Here is a 22,786-nt window from a genome sequence, read left to right as displayed (position 1 = left end):
GGGGTATATTCACTTGGCTAACATAGACAGTCCTCAAACTCGTAATAGAACTAAAATAAGGGAAATCGGAATAAAATTACGGCCTAACCCCAACCAGGTACACATACTACGGGAGTACCTCCCCATCTGTACACAGACTGGTGGGTTCTGCTCAACCGGATTGCATAGGTTCTTACAATGGCTGAGGTCAGTGATGATGTCAGTTGTCTTTGATAATGTGATGAAACTTCCTTCGAGACAACGTTTTTGAAACTTCGATTTCTGTGTCAGCCATTATTGTTAATTTTTTTATTAAATCCTAGACACGCAAGGAGCTCTATGTCGTCGTCAGATCAGTGACATGCTCGACCAAAGTGTGAGCGTTCTGAGTTCTTGTTTCGTGGTTACCGCTGACAACCGATACCTTGTCTCGTGTGGATACTGGGATCGAAGTATACGAATCATTGCAACGGATACTGGTGGGTTTTCTTATTCTTTGTATTTATGCACCAATTATCGTTTTTTTTAAGGATTTTGAACTAACTCATGACAATTCTTCTCACATTTTCTGAAGATCATGACTCCACTGAGACACAAATGTTTAATAAGTACAAGGTGATTACTTGTTCACTTTATACAATGGTGCCAGAGAGACTTGAGCCATTGAGTTGACTAAAACCACATTTTCTGATCACTCTTACTGACTCGACTCTGGCCATTTTAAGTCCAAAGACTTGAGTCATGTTTTTCTCCACGTCTCAAGATGTCGTCGTGGTTCCCATGGTGTCCTGAAGTGACTCGGGTGCCATTTTTCAAAGACCAAATTAGGACTTGAGTCAGGGTTTTTCGAAAACTCGTACTTGACTAATCGCTTGAGAGACTCGACTTGAAATGTGCAGGAAATTTTAATTTTTTTTTATGGGATAGTAAAAGAATTTCAATGTAACCCTCTGCTTCACAAGTACATTGGGATAACACTTTAAGCATGTTCCAATTCAAAGTCTTTTTCACCTTTTTGGCTGCAACAACGATTATTCGAACATTGAGTTGTTGCCTTGCACACTCAGATACTTTTGTTGGCGCTAATAGGTCATGACGCTTATTCTTTCTGACATAGTTTTAAAGTCATACATATCAAGTAATCTTCAGACATTGGGGCGTTGTAATATGTCTAATGCGCTCCTATACTTTTATTTGGCGCCTTTTCGTTTCTGACATAAAGTTACATCTCCTTTTTTAGGCAAGCTGAACCAAGTAATATTCGGACACTGGGATGTAGTAACATGTCTTGTACGCTCCGATACTTACATTGGCGGTGACTGCTACATTGTCTCGGGCTCACGAGATGCCACTCTACTTCTCTGGTACTGGAATGGCAGAAGAAATAGAATAATTGGAGATTCATCTAGTCCAGGTAATAAAGTGCTAAAATAGGGTTTTGCTGTTTCTTATGGGGAAAAATTTAACATTCCATTTCAAATCCTGGTCAAAAAAATTTTGAGTTTTATTTCGAGTTAAAACAAAATTTCAACTTCAACTCTGTGAAGATCAAATTTTGATAACAACAACTGGTCTTTCTTCATTGTCTGTTAGCCATAAACTTTTTTTGACTAACTAATTGAGTGATAATATTGACGTCCTTTATCACCCTTGAAGTCTGACTTTATACTCCCCTACTATGTGGAAATCAAAATTAAGGTGTAATTCAGAATGTTAATTAATTATGACTCAGACTTCAGTGGAAACATGTCCCGGACGAGAGGAGAGTTGTCTAAAAATTTTGGTTATTAGATTTGAGTGAATAATCGAATCAATTTTAATAATTAGTATATTTTAGTCTTTTCCTTCTGAATTAATCAGCCAACAGGTGTCGCTGACTCGAAGACTGTTACAGTCCTTCGCGACCCCTTATCGATTGCAATGAATCTCTGATGTTATTTCTTACGAGTATATTTCAATTTTTTTTTTCAATTTCATAATACACTTTTGTGTTGTGTTTACACTGATCCTTGCATGATAAAAATAAATTATCTGAATCTAACCGTTTTGACAAACAGTCGGAATCGTGATACCTCATCGTCTTGACCGATAGGACCCAATGGCTGCTTGCACGTAGCCTTGTTCAGAGCGAAATGCGGGAATAAACGTCTTATATTAAAAATTCCTTTTTGAAATTTAGCAGAGAACCCATCTCCACGAGCTGTACTCACTGGTCACGATACTGAACTAATTGCTGCTAGTGTTTGTGCTGAACTAGGCCTTATAGCAAGCGCTTCATTGAACGGACCTGTATTACTGCACACAATCACAGGAGACTTACTGAGGACGCTACAACCGAGTGAGGAGGCCTTAGGGGAAAAGTAAGTGAAAGAGCTTTTTTTGTGTGTTTTGTGTTGTAGTACAGGAGTCGGCAACCTTCGCTCGCGGGCAAAATTAAGGTTTGCAAGTCGGCGGGCCGCACATATTTTAAAAAAGTTGTGAACCAAACGGATGATACTTTTTATAATAAAAATCAAGCAGTGATACATCTCTCGCATAGAATATAGATGTATTTCCTCATTGCATTGCATCTTAAAAAATTCCATTTGAATATTTTTGGCGTCATTGAACCTTTTGCACTTAGCATCAACTTTTCTTCTGCGTTTTTTTGCTATTTGTCTAATTGTAATTAAATTATGGGCTTATTAAACGAGTAATTGTGAATTATATACTTGTTATGTTATAATATAATTTCGTCTACACGTGTCTCGCAATAAATTCCATTACGCAAAGAATGTAATTGTCAAAACAGCTGTTTTGTTACTATAATTCTGTGAAGCGTCGCGGGCCGGATGGCCGTAGGTTGCCGATCCTTGTTGTAGTATCTTGCATAGGCATAGATAGGTGAAGTATAGTTTTCAAGCCAGCAAAATAAAAAAAGATATAAATACAAAATGTTGAATACTTATACTGGGGAAAGGAAGCTGCTATGAGCACGAGTTGATTATCAGGCGCTCTGGCACTATTCGTACCAAGATGACGCACATCCTGAACAACTCTAACCCGGTACACATACTATGTTAAGGTTGTGCGCCATCTTGGTACGAATACTTCGGGAGTACCGCTTATCAAGCCGAGGCAACGTAGATATGAAATTTATATTGTGCTTACTATCAGCAAGGCAATGGAGAAAATAAGCAGCAATTTGTTGTAGTAACTTGCATGATCATAGTCAATAAGAACAATATTAATACAAAATTACATGAAAATTTTGAACACATAATTCTTACTAGGACAAGCTGCGCCACCGTTATTATCAAATTTTTATTGTGGTTACTATCAGCAGGGCAGTAAAGTCAAGGAAAATATTCTATCGACTCTTGGTTAAAAATATTTAACTCTGACTCTGGTTTAAGAAGAATACCAGAGTTGAGATACTCACCTATCGTTAAATATCAGTGGCCGATTATGAAGAGGAAGGCCTTATAAAAAAATGACCTCACAAATTATTTTGGTAATGCCATACTAGTCAAAGAAGAGCTCATTCCATCATTATGTTTTAGTAGATTCTTGGCAGAGCCTTCAGACTCTGAGAAAAGAAAAAAAATATCTAAATAAACTAATTCATTTGTTTCACAGGGAATTGAGCCTTAGTCCATATCTTTTGAAATTCAGTAGCGAAGGCATCGTGTATGTTGCTTACAAGAATGGACTTGTCTGTAATTTCACAATGAATGGGAGGAGCTTGACGCATAGAAAACTGGAAGATGGAATCAAGGTTGGTGGAAATAAACTTTTGGATAATTTGACAACGTATTAAAAGCATCGACTTGAACTAATGTAGTCCTATAAAGTTTCTGTAAAGTTTATTTGCCCTCAAGGAAGATGATACACATGTACAGATCATTCGTTCAGGCCTGTTATAAACTGTAATGCACCATCACCAAAGTAGCACCCTCACACAAACATGTAAGCAAATAATAAGTAGTACGTAACAACAGGTAATGGCACAATGATTACAAATGTCTGGTAAAGTAATCAGACCAAAGCATTTACAGTTTCAGTAGCTCTACGGATTCCTCTATTATGCATGTCTTAGTACATAGGATAATGGTTGAGTATTCTGGAGAAGTTTCTATGTGATTGGCTTGGCAGTGTGACGCATCGTGCTATGCATTAGGAATACATGTAATTGCTGGTCGGTTGCGGCCACTAATCTGCGATAGTATTGCCAATGTCATGGAGTGGTTAACCGATGGTTGGTTATGATTTCCTCCATCAAATGCTGCATCCTAACTGGCCAACTAATTCCATACCAGACATGGGCTGGTAACTGAACAAGAGGCTGTGGTTTTACATATGATTAAGCTGTCTTATCGCCTTTCCTCTTCTCCTGGATAAATTAATATATCTCTCAAAAATGAATATTATTACCTATGTTTCAGGCAATCACACTGAGCACTGATGGAGACTATTTACTCACTGGAGGAGACAAGGGCATTCTACAGGTCTGGGACTCTTGGAAATTGAAGCATCTGTACACCTACCCACAATGTGATGCCGGGATAAGGGATATTGACATATCTCATGATCAAAAGTAAGAGATTTTATTTGGCTTTGTATGAGATTTAATTTGGTACACAACATACTACGTTCCGGTGTCCGCCATCTTGGTTCACATACTTCCGGAGTACCGATGTGCCGCTATTATTAAACTTGCGACACTTTAAACGTCATTTTGGTTTGCCCGTACTAGGTTTGCTTATATGTATATTTATGAATAGTGTGAGTAATTTTTTTAATCAAATGACGTTTTTTAACATAAGTAAATAAAATTAAAATATTACACTGGAGTTCATCGATCCTCCGGAATGTTGATTGGGGTTGCGCTCCGCTAAGAAGGTTGAAAACCAATCCCCTAGATCAGGGTGGTCCAAACCCGGCCCGCAGCCTCATTATCTGTGGCCCGCGTCGCATTCGCTGGAGGGTGATCAAAAATCGCATTCGGTGTTGTCTAGCCATAAAAATAACCTAACTAGCGAAGTTGAATGATGTGCTTGGCCAGTCGAAATCGACAAATTTTGCCGGGTGTTTTCATTTTCAACTCGCCTAAACAGTATTACAAAAAATGATGGTTATGTGACAGAAAATCTAGTTATTTGTAAACATGAGTTTGAAAAATGGCAGACCAATTCAAACAGATTATTAACGGGATGGATATATGAAGGAAAATACCACAATGATTGCTTGATATGTCGGCAAGTTGTGTCAGTGACAAAAGGATAAAATATAATCTAATCTTGCAGCAATGAACAGTTTCTAAAATAGAGAGATTGAGAATCTTATCGATGTTCGAAAGCACTTACGTTTTCAGGAGCACTTTCTTCATTATAAAGAGTTTGAAATCTTAAACTAAATGTAGATAAAGAAAGACTTTTTGCAGGTTTTAGAGAGTTTTTTGGTGATATTTGCATGTTTTAGCTTGATAAATGACAAATAATGATCCATGGGTTGTCACAATAAAAGTGTTTGTTTTGTATTGCACTGTTTACCTATTCTTGGCACTATTGTGGCCCGCGAACAATGCAAAAATGATTCTGTGGCCCCCGAAGCGGACAACTTTAGACCACCCTGCCCTAGAATCACCAACTTGTGAATTAATGGCTTTTCTTTCCAACAGAATGATAATGGAAAGTCTTATCTCAACCTATAAAGTGTTTCGAGATAATGTCAAAAAGGGGCATTCCTCTTGCGGAAAGTTCATATAGGCATAACATAAAACCAAATCTCAAAGTAATGCAAAAGTGAAAATTTTTATAACAATGTAATTATTTTTTTATATTATTAGTGTTCCATCCGAATTTATAAATCCTATGAAAATTCTATCTTATCTTGAAAAAATTGAAAAGTCTGTCACTTAGATCTCCAAATGGGCATAAAACAAACATTAAATATTCGATTAAGATTATATTATCCTAATTCAGGACCGTTATCACTGGTATGACATCGGGAAGCATTGTCGCATTTCGCATCGATTTCAACAAATGGCATCACGAGTTCCAGAACAAATACTGATGTCTAGATATTGAGGAAAATAGCGATGAAGACAATCAAATGACTACAATATGATGTCATTAACAATATATTGAGAAAATCATTATTAGGTCATAATTGTGGCAATCTATGATATTGTGATATAATAATATAACCATGTTCTCATACTAATTTTACTTTATTACATCATACTCATTGTAAAAACTTTTGTTTGGTATAATTTTTGAGAAAGGTACATGTAATTTTAAGTATATATATGTTATGTATGTTTTACCGGACCAAAATTAAATGAGAGGGCCATTTTCTGTTTTCAAAAATTGCACAATATCATTGTAACTGTACTGTAATTAAACCATTTTATCGGCTTTTCACTCTCTTGGATCTGGGAATGATTGTTAAAAAATTCCCTTCAGGTATGAAACACCATGCTAGATAGGTATGAAATGTTGAATACCATGCTAAATTGGTATTGAATGCTGAAATACCATACCAGAATGGTGTGAAATGCTGAAATACCGCGCTAAATTGGTATTAAATGCTAAAGAACCATGCTAGATTGGTATAGAATATGAAATACCATGCTAGATTGGTACGAAATGCCGTGCTGGACTGGTATTAATGGTTGATATTATGCTGATGTATTGAATATAGCGTGCAAGTGTAAAATATACCAGTTTTCTAAAGTATATACAACAGAATTATCTGGTTATCTATTCCCATACCATACTTAGACTTGTTAGTTGATACTATATAAAAGGACTTGATCGCCCATATGATTTAGCTGTATTATCAGCTTTCCTTTCTCAGAGATAAATATGAAAAAGTCTTATATATCTATCTATATAAACAGATGATTTTTTGATAATTTTTATGCTGTATTGTAATTTTATGTTATCATGGTGCTTATGGAAATTTATTGTGTTTTTTCTGGTTTTTTTGGAGTTCATTGTAAATGGGTACCGGTATCTCTTTAAATAAGGCTTTGGACAAGCAAGTACTTATGAGTTTCATATTAGTCGTTAATTTTGCGGCCATAAAAGTACTAAATGTTGTTTAGAATTTGAGTATGTACTAGGGTCGCAATATTTTACAAAATTTGCTTGAAAAAAAAGGTTGGAACCTCTGGGATAAACAAACCATCAATCATGTATAGATAAAGAACTGTATACCATGCATATTAATGACTGGTTGACTGTTTCCATACTTGACATGGACTCGTGACCAGGCGAGGGGGTGGTCCACCATTCATTCAGGGTGGCTGTCAGTTGTTGATTTTAGCAGCCTAGTTCAAACGTAAGGTATGAAAACATCTAACAATATATAAATATTTCAATGTCCACCCAATACCATAGAAAATAATCAATTACTGCTTTTATAAGAGCCAAATGATTCTTTTCCTCGCCAAAGCTGTAGTCAGTTACTGCTTGTAGTAATCTCGTTTAAAGTGTGGCATAAAATATCAATGTCTACCCAATACCATAGAAACCAATTCTTTGCTCTTGTCTAGAGCTGTATTAGAAGTAAAATTGTGCTGGAACATTGAAATATGTAATTATGCTACTTTCTATATAATTGTGAGTATATCGTGTGTGTTTTAACAACCATGTAAGCTGACGCAATGATTATTTGAGAGAGCGGAATTCTAAGTGAAATTTATTTCTCGTTGTTACTTATCGATTTTAATCGGTTAGTATGTTGATAGGTATTTGTCTGTCTGTTAGATGCATGCGATATCTCACGAAAGCAAGATTGAATCTGCTCCAGATTTTGCATGTGCATTCATCATATGTCGTACCAGAAGCCTATTGATTTTGGATGAATTATGTCGTATAAGTAGCGAGGTATTATTTAATTAGTGATGGGACACAAGGTGTCACTATGGAGTAAGAGCGTTGCTTTGGGGGATCCCCTAACTTTCGATCGAGTGGTCTTCGGTCTCTGACCGATATTCTCGTTTGTCATTTGGCAGGTATTTGAGGGGTAGGAGAAGGAATTGGTACTCCCGTAGTATGTGTACCAAGTTAGGGTTAGGCCATAATTTTATTCCGATTTTTCTTCTTTTAGTTCTAATACGAGTTCGTCGACTGTAATTGTCAGCCAAGAGAATATCCCCCTGCCCATGGGTTTCAGTCCCTTTACACAACTTGATGTAAAATCTGCAAACAAAATTAGTGACTTCCATATTGGTACACACATTTCTGGAGCAGGAATACAGGGACTTTCGGATTGCAGTTAACACGCGTAATATCGCTTTCGATGTCGTGAAGCAGTGTACGGGTCATCCGTGTTTCAATCGATCACTAAGCTTGGTTAGTTAGCTGAGTACGAGTGCAAGTCTTTTCAGTTTAGGTACTCAAGTCTTAAAGATTAGAAGCAAGAAATCCAAAGATTTTTCTATTGTATTTGGCAGTTAAGCGCTGCTGTTCGGCTTGTGGTTCTCCACCTTTCTTCCTTCGTGGCTCACCTCCGCTGCACAAAAATTTTTTTGACCCATCAACTTTATCATGCAAGGGTAAAAAACTACTTTAATATTAACGATGTAAATTACCACTCAAAAAATAGCATCATCATTCATTGCTACAATCGAAATTCACTTATAACTTTAAAAATAGTTTTGTGACGCACCTGAAAATGTTTCCGTGTTCCAGTAGTAGACATGGCCCACTGGTTGAAAATCGGCTAATTAGGCAGTGTTGAATAGTCTCAAGTCAAGTCCGAAATATGACAATCGCTACGCTGAGTCTCGCTTCCATTTAGTTGACGAGCAGTGGCAAAATTTAAAAATGCTCTCCCTTTGATTTCCGGCTGGCAATTTTTAACGACTGTTGTTGAATTGAGATACCTGCACGTTATTATTTAACACGAATTTCAATTTGAAATTTATTTATTAACTAATTTTACAATTTTAATTTCTTGCAATTATAGAGCCTGCCCTAATCCAAACGGCGCACATGGCACGAGCCATTATTTCTACACACTAGATGCGCCACTGTTAACGAGTTAAGCTAGATTGTTGTCTGGTAATCGTTGCTGTTAGGTATTGTGGGGCAAGATTTCATATAACGCGAGTCGAACGCCAGTACGAACGAAAAATTATCAGATCTTGACAGGGAGAGTGTCTAAGGCCACGAATGAATGACAGTACATTTGAACCCATGTGTATACCCGCGGGTTCAATCTATATGCGGGTTATACCCATTGGTTAGGGTTAGTATGGGTTCAAATATCCGTAAAAAAATTCCTAGGTTCAATAGTATGCAGGTGCAATTGTCGTGGGTTCAAATGTAATGGAACCGAGTGAATGTTACTCGGAATCGAACCAAGGGTTGTCTAATTCGCACTGTCTCTGTTTTATGTTTCGCATCCATGAGGGATGGGCGCGATTTTGTACAAGGGGCCAAAAAAATTTGCCCACCTAGACTTGCGGGCTATCTAAGTATGACGTGAAAGGTTGCATTTTATGAACAATTTTTACAGTGTTACAAAGGCAACAGTGGAAAACAATAAACCTCGAAATGATAAGTGCGAAAACTCAATTTTACGCAATCTCGACAAATTCCTTGGGCTATTTTTTAGCTAAAACATCTAAATTTGGTTTCAGTTGGTTGTGGTAGCATCAGGCGGGCCAGATTGAATTACCCCTCATAATCACTTTTTCAAATTAGTATTCCGAAGTATGAAGATTAACAAGAGCAAAAGCAGATCTCCTTCAACGAATTCAAACCTATAGGCGGTCTGAGAAATCATCACAAGCAACTGCGTTTTTTATTCAACGTTTTATATTAAGTGCCAAGTTTGGGTCGGAAAGTCAGTTGAACGTGACTTTCACTTTATTGAAAATAATATCGGTAAAAATGAACCTCAACTCAACCTATATCAGGTGGATCCAAGGTTGTCGACCTCGCGGGCCACACTATTATTTTTGAATTGTTCGCGGGACACAATAGTGCCACGAATAGATAAACAGTGCAATACAAAACAAACTCCTTTATTGTCCAAACACATTGATCATTATTTGTTATTTATCAAGCTAAAACACGCAAAAACCACCAAAAACTCACTAATACCTGCACAAATCGTACTATATCTTCATTTAGTTTAAGATTTCAAACTCTGTCACAAGGAGAAAATGTCGTTTAGATTGTCACCGACACAACTTGCAGACATATCAAGCAAGCATTGTGGTACTTTTCTTCCCATATTCAGTCAAAAATCTGTTTGAATTGGTCAGTTTTCTTCAAACTCATGTTTACAAAATAACTTACAAATAACTGCTGATTGATTGATTACCGAATTTCAGTAAATTTGAGATACATGCGATTAATAATATTTAGTTATCAGGCATAGTCAACCTAGGCTAATAAATTCCTCATTCAATTTTTAGTTTCCTATGAAGCCTATTTTATTAGCCTATTTTTTCGACAAAAAAGATGGAAAGGCAGCAGTTAACAATTTAGCACATTATTCAACTTCGCTAGTTGCCTCAGCTAGCCATAACACTGTCATTTCAGTGACATTACCCATTTTTCCGTTGTCTAAAAAATACCTTTTTAAAGATGACACACATAGGATGAAGACAGATCGTGTTTGATAATATATCATGCAGACCTTTACGATTTCTCGTTTCAACCCACTGAAAACACGGTTACGAATGAAAGTACCTTAAAAGAAAAAAAACAATTTCTCGAAATAGGAGATGGAGAATTTAACGAATGTCGCATCGCATGTTTTTGGTGACAAAATTTTGCTAACCTATTGTCGCTTTGTTGGGAAAAATTGCTCTGCTCTACGCAACTAATATCCCCAGTCTATTTATAACTGTTCATTGTATACGATGGATAAAGTAAAAGACTTGTATTTTTCAGATCAATATTTCTACCCAAATTTTGCGCACAATACGATGGCCATATTCGTCATTAGTACTTCATATATATATTCTATGCTAGAAGACTGTGTCCGTAGTATAGAAATGTGACGCCACAATACTAAATATGCCGTCATAGTATTGTTTTTCACGGAAGAGGACCAATGCGACACACCTTAGACACGCCACACTATAAATTACCTGTGATAACTGTTTGAACAGCAAACTGACACCGACAGGCAGCTCATATTTGATTTATTGCAAGCATAAGTTAATATGCATCGAGTCGCATACGCAAGATCTACACCAACTCTGGCCACTGAAAATTAGCTGGATTTATCCCCGTATCATGCTCGGCGTAGTGTAAATGAGTGTATCTCGTGGTAAGGCAATGGCTTTAATGTTAAAATCTGTTGAAGCGGTGATGACGGAAAATATCGCGAATGGCGGAACATTCACAAGGTAAGATATTAAAATGTAGTTTCAAACAGTGTCAGATAGAAGTCTCTCAACTTTGATTGAGTCAATTCCTGTGTAAGTCTCACTGACGGTTAGCTGAGTATGAATCACTTTGATAAGTGATGAGTTAAATTAATGATTCGATCTGCCCAACCCTGCTGTTAGACAATAAACCAGACCTGAAAACGTCAGGAAAATCTTGTTAGGGAAACTGGTACGTGGGAGGGAATTCCAAGCAGTTACTTGAATGCTGACGATTGGGATTCTAATTTGCGCTCTTGAAGTATGTGAACCAAGATAGTGGACACCGGAACGTAGTATTTGTACTAGGTTAGGGTTTGGCCGTTATTTTATTCCAATTTTTCTTCTTAGTTCTATTACGAGTTCGGGGACTAACCAAGTGACTCCCGTAGTAATTATACCTGAAGGGTGCTCCAGAAGTATTGTAACAAGATGTCGCACAACATGAATCCTGACCGGTACACACACATACTATGTTCAGGTTGTGCGACAGCTTGGTGCACATACTTCATGAGCTCCGGCGAAAGTATGTTCTATTCAAAAACACGTTGAAAATATGTGAATGAAACGTCAATAATGAAATAAATAAGCAAAATAAATTGTCATTCCATTGTTTTTGGCTGACAAAATAAGAAATGTAAATATCCGGAATAAAGCGGAAAGATCAAAACCAACAAATATTATATTTTAATAGGGTTCACGCCCCCTCAAAAAACTTTCTACGGCCCTCTTTTCAGAAAAACTGGAGGAAGTCTTCCAAAACGAGATTGTCTCCGTTTTCCGGGACAAATCAAAATTTATCGAATTCGCCCGTTCAAAGTACGGACTTCGGTTAAAAGAATCTGACATCGAGGGGATTATAGCAAAACAAACAATTTCAGTTGAAGAACGAAATCATCGCATTCTAATGAGATGGAAGGAAAAGAGAGGTCGGTTCGCTCTTCATCAAAGTAAAGGAGGCTCCCGAGGTATGCGAACCAAGATGGCGTACATCGGAATGTAATATGTGCACTAGGTTAGGGTTAGGCCATAATTTTAGGTATAAATACTACGGGAGACTTTTGGCTAGTCTTCGAACTGATAATAAGACTAAAATAGGGAAAATTGGAAAAAATTTATCGCCTAACCGTAACCTGTTACCCATGTTACGTTCCGATGTCCGCCATCTTGGTTCGCATACTTCGGGAGCACCAAGTAAAGTTTATGCTGCCGTACGGCTTATTGCCTTTCCTCTCCTCGGAATAAATACGTAAACCCTATCCTATCTATAGTTGTCGTATAAGTTCTACAGCGTTGTGGTCAAATCCATGCCATGAATCGCTATAAATTGACCACATGGAAATAGATGCGACAGAATACCACTAACACGTCGAGGGCTACATATACGTCAATTTATTTTTTTTAAATATTGTTAACAGAAGCACGACGATTCGTTTTGACATTACTCGAAAACTTGCAAAATTTCTTGAATTTATTTTCATGCAGGTAGAAAAGCTACAGTGTCAAAGATTCGATCAATCGTCACAAGATTTCAAGATAAGAACAAAAGTATATTATTATGATTTTGTATAACTTATTACATATTGTCATTAGTTAAAAATTGTAGTATTAGAACAGTACAGTATTATTTCAATATTATTTTGAGATACCCCTCATTTAAAATTACCTTGAATTCGGTCTGAGGGTGAGAAAGTAAGTAGATTTTATTTCAAATGTAATTTAAAAGCATCGCTTTCCGAAAATATCCATTTTATCGATTTGGTGTTTTTTTTCCAATTTTTTATTATTTTACGCTGAACTTATGCTCTATGTATAATATTATTATTTCAAATTTTGTACAAGTCTTCATTCTGAACCTACGTAAATAAAATACTTTATAAGCGTGAAACGACATTTTTAATGTTTTTACATTCTTTTAAGATATTACATCCTCGCAGCCAAACGCGATCATCGTATTCGATTTTTCAACGATGTCTCTCTATTCTTACAAACCAGAGACGAAGGAGTGGATGCAGATGCAGGTAAGAGGCGGGAAATCCTGTTCGTATACCTTGACTGACAAATATTTCGAATTCGACTTCGGATGAAAATTTTAATTTTGATTCGGATTCCCCAATTCAGGGGAACCACTGTTTAGCAGCAAAAGCTCTTTTGATTTTTGTCAAACGATCGACGATTGGTGATTCCAGAGCCGTAGCCAGGTGGAGAAAGATGATTTGGGATGATATTTCAACATATTAATGCAATTTTACAGACACGAGTGAACGTCGTATTACGTCATAATAGAAAAAATTGCCATCGAATGTGGTGAATTACTTATTGCGTTAGTTACGCGCTTTCCGTCGTTTCAAGTTCCCTGGGTTAATTAAGTGCAAGAGAGTTGCTGGGTTTTTCGTTTTGCACAGGGGTTGGTCCAACTGCAGGTCGTTTATAGCTTCACCCACCTTTTCTCAAAATTTACTGGTTGACCGTACCCAACCATGATCGGTAATCGGACAAGACACCATAAGAGCCATAAAGAAATTCCTCCTCAGAAAATAGTTTTGTTTATTTTTGAGCGGAAAATATTATTAGTGCATTTGGTGTTATTTCAATAATATTTTTCAGTTATTTAACAGTATACAAATAAACATAAAGAACTCATAAAGTATTCAATTACTACAAAAGCAAATGTGCGATTTGCGAACTTTAGCCAAGCTTTCAAGATAAAAAAAATTAACGGCAATGGAGTTTTTATACGTGTCATATAGTTAAACAGCATCACTCATAGTTTAAACTGTAAAATCCAACCCTGAATATTTCAGGAGATGCATAAATCTATGAAAGAAGAAAACACATTCACGACAGTTTTGGTCAAAGATCACATCTACGCTTTGTTCCATACAAGACAGGTTGTGCGACTTAAATACTCAGATTTGGCTTCGAAGTGGACGAGAGTTGCAGATTTGAGCGATAATTATTATTGGAATCCTTCGGCTGCTGAGTTGAATGGTAGGAAAGAGGATTAGGGCTGGATTTTTTTAAATACCTGATGATTTTAAATTCGAATCGAATATTTTTTTTAATCGAATCTCGAATACTCGGAAGATATGTGACTGTATGTGACGCTTTATTGTATGAGCCTCTCAAACACATAAACGAAAATATCGGTCGGAGATCGAAGACTTATCGATCGAAACTGCGGTTTTGATTGATTACTCTATAGTGACACCGCGTGTCCCATCACTAATTAATTAATACCTCACTAATTATACAACATAATTCATCCAAAAGGCTTCTGGTCCGAGATATGATGAATGCACATGCAAAATTTGGAGCAGATTCAACCACGCCTTCGTGAGATATCGCGTGCATCTAACAGACAGACAGACAGACAAACAAACAAATACCTATCAACATACTAAAGATCGATGAGTAATTACTGAAAACATAAAATCCATCACTCAGACAGTCGGTTGAGCGTTCACACACAATAAGAAACATGTTTCATCCATAACCCACTTGAAAAAAAAGATCGTATGTCAGCAGAACCGCGTTTAAAAAATATGGCTTACCTTAAAAATTGAGGAATTCACGTCGACTTTTGACTGTTAAAAAACAAGATGTCGACAATTCGAAATTCTCGTCTAAACCGATTCAAAATGCACAACTCAACTTGTATGCAATATCAAAAAAAATGATTTAATATTACGTATGTACTTGTTTATTATACCCGTCATACAGCGATTAGTATTTCAGGCTTGTTTGTATATTCACTGGTTGAGCAACCATTTTGAGTCCAATACCCTACAGATACTCCAATTTAACCTTTTACGTTCATCTCATTCTTCCAGGTTTATTATACGTTTGTGGTGGATTGCGGGATTTGAAGACTGTAGAGCGATATGATCCAGCTGTCAATCAATGGGTAAAGATAAAACAACTCAATGTTGGGAGAATATCGCCTTCATTGATTGCAGTCAATGGTATGGACTTGGGCTGGCTTTTTAATACATTAGGATTTCAAAATCGAATCGAATATTTTTTTCGAATCGAGACTTGAATACTTGGAAGATATGTAAATATATGAAAAATCTGAGTTTAAAAGGGCCACACTCAATGGCTCAGTGGATCGGATTGTGGCCCTCGGTCCTTCGGTTGTAATTAATAATTAAACGAGAATATCGGTCGGAGACCGAAGACTTATCGATCGAAACTGCGGTTTCGATTCATGACTCTATAGTGACACCGCGTGTTTCATCACTAATTAATTATTACCTCGCTAATTATACGACACAATTCATCCGAAATAAACAGGCTTCTGGTCCGAGATATGATGAATTCACATGCAAAATTTGGAGCAGATTCAACCCCGCCTCCGTGAGATATCGCGTGCATCTAACAGACAGACAAACAGACAAATACCTATTAACATACTTATCGATCTGAAGATCGATAAGTAACTATAGGCTCATTAAACGGATACTTGTGAATTATATACCTGTTGGGTTACAATATAATTTAGTCTATACGCGTCTGACAATAAATTCTGTTACGTAAAGAATATAATCGTCAAAACAGCTGTTTTGTTACTACAATTCAGTGAAGCTTCGCGGGCCGGATTATACTACTCTCAGACCGTAGGTTGCCGACTCTTGTACTATAACATGATTTGATGCAGATTTAGATAATCATTTCTATTAGTGTTGGGATGAAGTCACCTGAAACCCCGAGTCACGCGGAGCCACAGGTCATTCGAATGGAGTCAATAGTTGCGTTTAGTTGAGTCAGTGTCATTTAATTTGAATATTTGGGGTCTTTATTTAATGGTGTCGGATCAATGGTTGAGACCTTAAGACTAATGTTTGTCGCGCAAAAATCAGTAACAAAACAGTCCAGGTGGTCGGGATTTTGAATACGTTCAGATTTATGTTGACAAATATGATTTTCTCGGAACTGATTCAGACAGCTTTGACTTTTAAACGAAATAGCGATTAGAGACCGCCGACTTATCGATCTAGCGGCGTGTATCCTTCGCTTCGACTCAATAGTGACACCGCGTGTCCGCTCACTAATTAATCAATAAGTCGCTAATTATACGACATATTTTATCCAAAATCAATAGGTTTCTGGTCCGAAATATGATGAATGCACGTGCAAAATTTGGAGCAGATTCAACCTTGCTTTCGTGAGATATTGCGTGTATCTAACAGACAAACAAACAAACAACCAGACAAATACCTATCAACATACTTACTGATCATACCGATAAGTAACAAAACCCATTCCATTTAGACCATTTATATTGTATCGGAGGAAGTGACAGTCAACTCACGAATATACTTTCTGTTGAAAGATTCAATCCAAGACTAGATAAGTGGGAGATCTGTAGTCAACTGCTGAGAGGAGTTACGAATGCAAGCTTAGCTGTTCAGAAGGGCACTATGTATGTTGCAGGTATTTGATAACTTTTGTATATTATGTGGATTTACTTTCGAGGCAATATTAAGGGACATCTTATACAGTCAAGGATGGCGTTGATATATTCTCAAATTTACGTTAATTCTTAGTCACTCGCTTAATACTATGACGCAATATAATCATAATCGACGAGTCATTTTCTTATTGGACACGTCAGTGGGCATAACGATGGTTTCAAAATTATGTTGTTGTTGTTCTTCCACAAGTTTTCAAAAAGTCGCTTTTCTCTTTGATTACTGGACCAATCTGTTTAAAATTTTCAGTGCTTGAAGATTAAATTTTTCGCTAGAAGGTTATTACTTTTATTTAATTCAAATATTCCGGTGAGCTGCATGGGATTCGTTTTTCGGTCATTTGCCACTAAGTGACGCAACATGTCCGTATATTAGAACATAGCTCTCTTGTTCCTGATGATATCTGGTAAGGATTACAATTGATTGTAATTTTGCAGCGGTCTTAGCGCCTTTAGTTTCTGCGACCCATGCCATGGCGTCGCAAGACATTCAGCGTTTACCCAAGCTAGGTTGAACGTCCGATTCGTATCTGATTTTTTGGTTTTTCCATTGTGGTTTACGGACCGTTATTATTAATAAATTGATAACCGCTGATCAATTAGTGTTATACGTGATCTGTACTGCTTGCTAGAATGTAGGCAGGTTCACGATTATTAACATAAACATTGCCAATCCTCTACAATTTTTCAAAAAGTCATAAGACCCTCACGTATGAATAAACCAAGAACCAGTTAAATCACTCAAACAAGTTTTAATTCTATTTCTCTGTACAGACAACGGAGTAATACAATGCTTTGATATTTTTGCAAACTTATGGAAGATGATTGACATGGAGAGGGCGTGGCCATTTATTGTTGGATATGCCGTCAGTATATTATCAATCGACAACGAAATATTCGCTATTGGGAAAACAGAGGAGTACGTATAATGTTTGTCAGAGTCAAGGACGCTTTCTAGAAAGATTGATAAAAGTCCCCAAAGTATTAAAATAGTTTTGCGCTCAATGTGTTTATATTTATCATGAATATATGATATTAAAATATTGAATTGATGATAAAAAACATTTATCAAACTACAAAAAAATTTGCGCTTCTTTCGGGTATTCACGTCAATGTGTTTCAATATTTTCAGATTTCTTTCATGCTACCTAGACATCCATTTAATGTTGGTAAAGCAGTTATTATAATTTGGGGAGCTCCAAAAGTATGTGCACCAAGATGGCGCACAACCTGAACATAGTATGTATTCCAGGTTAGGGTTCAGGTTGTGCGTCATCTTGGTGCACATACTCCAGGAGCGCCAAATTTGGCGAGCAAGCGTATGTTCCATTTCTCAAGTCAATCTTTTAAACCGTGAATTTCTTTCAGGAATTCCCACGCAATGTACAAGTTGAATAATTCACGGACGGAGCTCGAACAAGTTGAGACAATAAAAGATAGAACAATGTTGAACGAGACTTGTATCGCGGTGAGATTATGAAGGCCTAGTCGGTGGAGGATAAAGGGGCAGTCAACTTGAGAGAGATCTTTGTTCCAGAACAGTCTTGTGTTGAAAAAAAATTGTCCAACGTATCCTCGCAAAAATATGTTCTCCCATAACTACAGTTTCGTCATGATCAGGATTGTCATATGCCCAGGTTTAGCTGGGACAGTCACGATATTGAGAAGCTGCCACGCCCAGTAGACTTAAATGTCCCAGTCATACAGTATGGCAGTCATAAATATTTTCATATTTATTTCAATCTAACTATTTTTATTTGTTTATTTTATTTGTTTTTAGCCCGTTTATCACTGATTGGCGACTCAATTCACTATTTCAGTAATAGAGAGAAATAAATATGTCGCAAAAGTATGTTTTCCAATAACTGCAGTTTCGACATGATCAGGATACGCCCAGTTTAGCTGGGACAGTCCCGATTTTACAAGTTCTCCCGCCCGGTCTTAAATGTCCCAGTCATACAGTATGGCGGTCATACATTTTTCAATATTTAATATCAATCAAACTATTTTCATTTGTTAGTGGAGGTAGCCCGTTTTTCACTAATTGGTCACTTTTTTCACTAGTTCATTGATAGAGAGAAATACATATTATGTCATACATAATATAACGTTGTATATTCGTTAAATACGTCAATATTACATCTAACGATAGCTGTACCGCTGCTAAATTATTCAAAACGTCGAAACATGAACGATTTTCTATGATTTTAATAATATTACTTTTCATATGAGTTGAATATCATTAAATTTTGGAATCGAGTCAAGGTTTGACCAAACCGATCTGTTCCGGGGTTGGTACTCTCGAAGTATGTGAACCAAAATGGCCGACACCGGAACGTAGTATGTGTACCAGGTTAGGGTTAGGCCGAAATTTTATTCGAATTTTCCTCATTTTAGTTTCATTACGAGTTTGGGGACTATCCATGTGACTGCCGTAGTATTTGTAACCGAAATTATGCCCTAACCCTAACCTGGTACACATACTGCATTCCGTTGCCCCCATCTTCGTTTATATACTTCGGGAGTACAGAAGTTTCATATGATATTTATTATTTTTGCAACCGATTCTATGTTTATGCAACTTTTCATCAAATAATCTAATCTATGCATTCCTGTTTTTCTTCAATGGCCTGATTTGTTCAGAAATTGAAATTGTATTTCAGTATTTTGTAATGCTTTTAACAAGCACAACATATATAGCATTTCTTCAATGTCTTAACCATATCTGGTTTGGACGTCATGACAAGAGGCGTTCTAGTATTTTCAAATCATCTTTTCTGATTTTTGGAATAATCTACAAACGGCACTTAGGATCTGTTAGAGGTAACAAAGACAATAAAATAATGAATAAAGAAGAATAGAATTAAAATATTCAAGCCCCCGTCCCAGTAACCGAGTCTATTATCTGTAACTGACCCACTCAGGTAAGTAATTGTCCACCAATGGTCTACACCAAATATAACTTTACCTTTAAGTTAACTGAAAAACGCAAGTTGAATATCTCAATAAAATAATTTAAATTAAGATTAATTGAAGCTCTTATTTTACTTAAATAATAACGTAAAAGTTAATCTCAATTTAACAACTGTCGTTAAAAATTGTCAGTCAACGATCAAGGGGCACATTTTAAAACTTCACGATGGGCGCCATTTTTTGGGTATATTAAATACTTTGGCAGAAGTTTACAGCATATGAAGTGTGATTCACACAATCATGGCTGTCATACAACTGGAAATTCATTGCTTCGGCAAAATGACGACATCATATATAACTCAGCCTTTGAATTGACTGTAAAACGCAAGTTGAATTTTTCAACGTTTTTTTGTCGTTTAAATTGTATTAGATAACAAAAACTTTTAACACGACAACACATTCCTGAATAATTAAGGTCAATGGGAGGTCACGGATGCGTACGATCGGTCTTTAAAGATAATTTATGCAAATTGAGCCGCGTGTTGTCGGAAAAAGGTCCGCATCTCTTACAGAGGTCAAAGGTTGAAATTTTATGAAATTTGTAAATTGAGTCGAGTTCACATGAAACAAGTAGGAATCCATGATCATAGCCAGCTCAATTTTTTTTTTATAATGACGTAATACGTCGCTTACTCGTGCATTTTGCTCCGAACAAGGCTAGATAATAAGCAGCTATTGATGTCCAACAATATCTTGAAGAATCTCTCCACAGACTTATTCTCGATTTGTTCATTTGGTAACAGGATTATTGATAGCAAGCCAAGAAAGTTTTTAGTAAATCGTTCAAGAGTAGATAAAAATGGATTCAAATTTTATTTTTGGGCGGGAAAGGGGGGGGGCATGGCCCCTCAAACACACACCCCTCGGCTACGCCTATTAAGAGAACATATTTCTGAATAACCAGGGTTACAGGGGGTCGCGGTTGTTTACGTTAACAAAACGATAACTCGTAAGAGATAATTTATGCAAATTGAGCGCGTATTGTCAGATTAAGGTTCGCATCTCTTACAGGGGTCAAAGGTTAAAATTAGAAAACATTTTCTGAACTTTTACGAAGTTTGTAAATTCAGTTGAACTTAGAGGAAACAAGTCGAAATTAAATATTGTAAGCGGTCCAAGATTTTTGTTTTTTGTTTCTCTGTGTATCGGGCGACTCTCAGAAACCAGGTCGCCTCGACGTACTTCGACTTATACTTTTAATAATCATTGTTCGACTTTTTTATTCTATTATCAATTACTGTTAGGCTTGATCACTGGTGTTGCTGCTCGATAACCGGTATTGGTTTCTCGTGCCTCCCTTCACCCAGAAATGTCAGTTTTGCTTTTTTTTATATTCTGTATTCATTAAGTGCATTTCACGTATGGTTGAAAAATAAACTACAGGGAGTCCTCGGGTTACGACTAGGCCTGGGCATTTTCAAATACCTTGTGATTTCAGAATCGAATCGAATAATTTTTTCGAATCGAATCGAATCTCGAATACTTGAAAATATATAATTTTAAGCGACTTCATTATAGTAATTGATCCTCTCAACAAATGAATTACTGAAGACAGAGAATAAATCACCCAGATAGATTACTAAGCGTTCACACAGAATAACAAACACGTTTTATCAATAACTCACTACAGAAAATAGTCATATGTTAGAATTTCGTGGAATAAATATGATTCTAATGAAAAAAAAATTGGGGAATTCATCTCGACCATTAGCGGAAAGATGAAAACAAGATGGCGGCGATTCGAAATTTAGCTCTGAACCGATTCGAATAATTTACTATTCGATTCGAAATGCCCAGCCCTAGTTACGACGGACTTACGCTGTTTCGAGGTTACGAACGCACTCCATAAAAATATAAAAGATAATACTGTACCGTACAGTATTTGCTTTCATTCATTTGATATGAAATTGTTTTCTGAAGTACTTTTCTGCATTATTTGTACATTTTATCACAGTACCTTACTTTACAATACAGTACGATATGTATAGAGTAATTTATGTACTGTACAGTAGAATGTTCCGACTTACACTGAAATTCGGGTTACACCGCGTCTCGAGAACGGAACAACGTCGTAAGTCGAGGACTCCCTGTATCGATTACTGAAATAATTTCGTAATTGTTGGGAATGACCGCGAACAAGTCAAAATGAAATTAATCCGATGTAGGCTAAATTGCGACCTTTGCTCCTAATTTATTCCGACAATATGTGTACTGTTGACTTTTACCGGTTAATAAAAGTAGAGTAGACTTGTTACAATCAACAGTGGATGATAACCAAAATGAGAATACATTCAAAGGAAAGGACCTGCGCGACGGAAAGCGTTCGAATTAGGATTTTCATATTTGTCTAATTATTACGTGGAGTCAGAGGCGTAGCCAGAGCGGAGTCAAGGGTTAGAAATATAGAAACAAAAATCTTTTTCTGTATCATACATATCAATTCTCCGTGGCTTGTAACGCTTTTTAGATCCCCAACACTCTTGAAAACACATGTTCCCCGCCCTCTGGCCGGACCCGCCAGCTGATATGATCTAACTTGGCAATTGGAAATTTCAACAACCAACTAAATTATGTGGCGAACCATGGCCTTTCGTCAGATCTTCAATCCATATTTGTTTTAGATTAGTCCGCTATCTATCAAATCTCTCATAGAAATCACACCATAGCAGCTTCAACGTACGATTCCATCGCAAAAATCCACCAATGACCCTTGACCCTCTTCCTGTTTTAATGAGGAACTACTTCAATCACAAGTATTTAATATATACGTTGATATAGACTTGAACAGGCGCGAAATCGGCGTCTAATGAAGCCTATTTCCACTTGTGCCTTCGGCCCGTCGAGTGTGAAGTACCCTCGAGTGCGGATGACTATATTAATTCTGGATTCCTTTGTGACAACAACAATGGATCATATGTCACAATTGTGTGTTTAGGAGCTTTTGATACTCTTACGTCATCGTTAAATCAATTTGTGTGAATTAA

General features: G+C 36.8%; 2 protein-coding genes across 5 annotated transcripts in view; both read left to right on the top strand.

Annotated features, from left to right (window-relative positions):
- Positions 1-7,652, top strand: part of LOC120341614 (lipopolysaccharide-responsive and beige-like anchor protein) — an 82,171-nt gene extending 74,519 nt beyond the window's left edge. For 3 of the 4 annotated variants that reach the window (XM_078120327.1, XM_078120324.1, XM_078120325.1), the window contains 6 exons: positions 303-458; positions 1,220-1,393; positions 2,159-2,339; positions 3,598-3,736; positions 4,404-4,555; positions 5,943-7,652. In XM_078120327.1, coding sequence (XP_077976453.1) covers positions 303-458; positions 1,220-1,393; positions 2,159-2,339; positions 3,598-3,736; positions 4,404-4,555; positions 5,943-6,033 — 893 coding nt within the window. In that variant the 3' untranslated portion in view covers positions 6,034-7,652. The remainder of the gene's footprint in view (positions 1-302; positions 459-1,219; positions 1,394-2,158; positions 2,340-3,597; positions 3,737-4,403; positions 4,556-5,942) is intronic. The other variant, XM_078120326.1, reaches the window with a different exon arrangement.
- Positions 7,653-11,311: 3,659 nt separating this feature from the next.
- LOC120340406 (uncharacterized) lies at positions 11,312-18,309 on the top strand. The gene is made up of 9 exons (XM_078120010.1): positions 11,312-11,338; positions 12,094-12,285; positions 12,842-12,904; positions 13,277-13,377; positions 14,161-14,347; positions 15,190-15,321; positions 16,631-16,792; positions 17,604-17,748; positions 18,198-18,309. Exons 1-9 carry the CDS (start codon positions 11,320-11,322, stop codon positions 18,307-18,309), a joined length of 1,113 nt encoding a protein of 370 aa, XP_077976136.1. The 5' UTR covers positions 11,312-11,319.
- The last annotated feature ends 4,477 nt before the right edge of the window (positions 18,310-22,786 follow it).

This window comes from Styela clava, chromosome 14, assembly GCF_964204865.1.
Source record: "Styela clava chromosome 14, kaStyClav1.hap1.2, whole genome shotgun sequence".
In the NCBI taxonomy this organism is placed as follows: Eukaryota; Metazoa; Chordata; class Ascidiacea; order Stolidobranchia; family Styelidae; genus Styela; species Styela clava.
Note: the sequence above shows the minus strand (reverse complement) of the source record. Positions and strands in the feature narration are given on the sequence as shown.

Bases quoted from the DNA above. Each gene is read 5' to 3' on its own strand.
- LOC120340406 (XM_078120010.1), top strand. The intron at 14,348-15,189 runs GTAGGAAAGAGG...TCATTCTTCCAG, and splicing joins TTCGGCTGCTGAGTTGAATG to GTTTATTATACGTTTGTGGT. The intron at 16,793-17,603 runs GTATTTGATAAC...TTCTCTGTACAG, and splicing joins GGGCACTATGTATGTTGCAG to ACAACGGAGTAATACAATGC.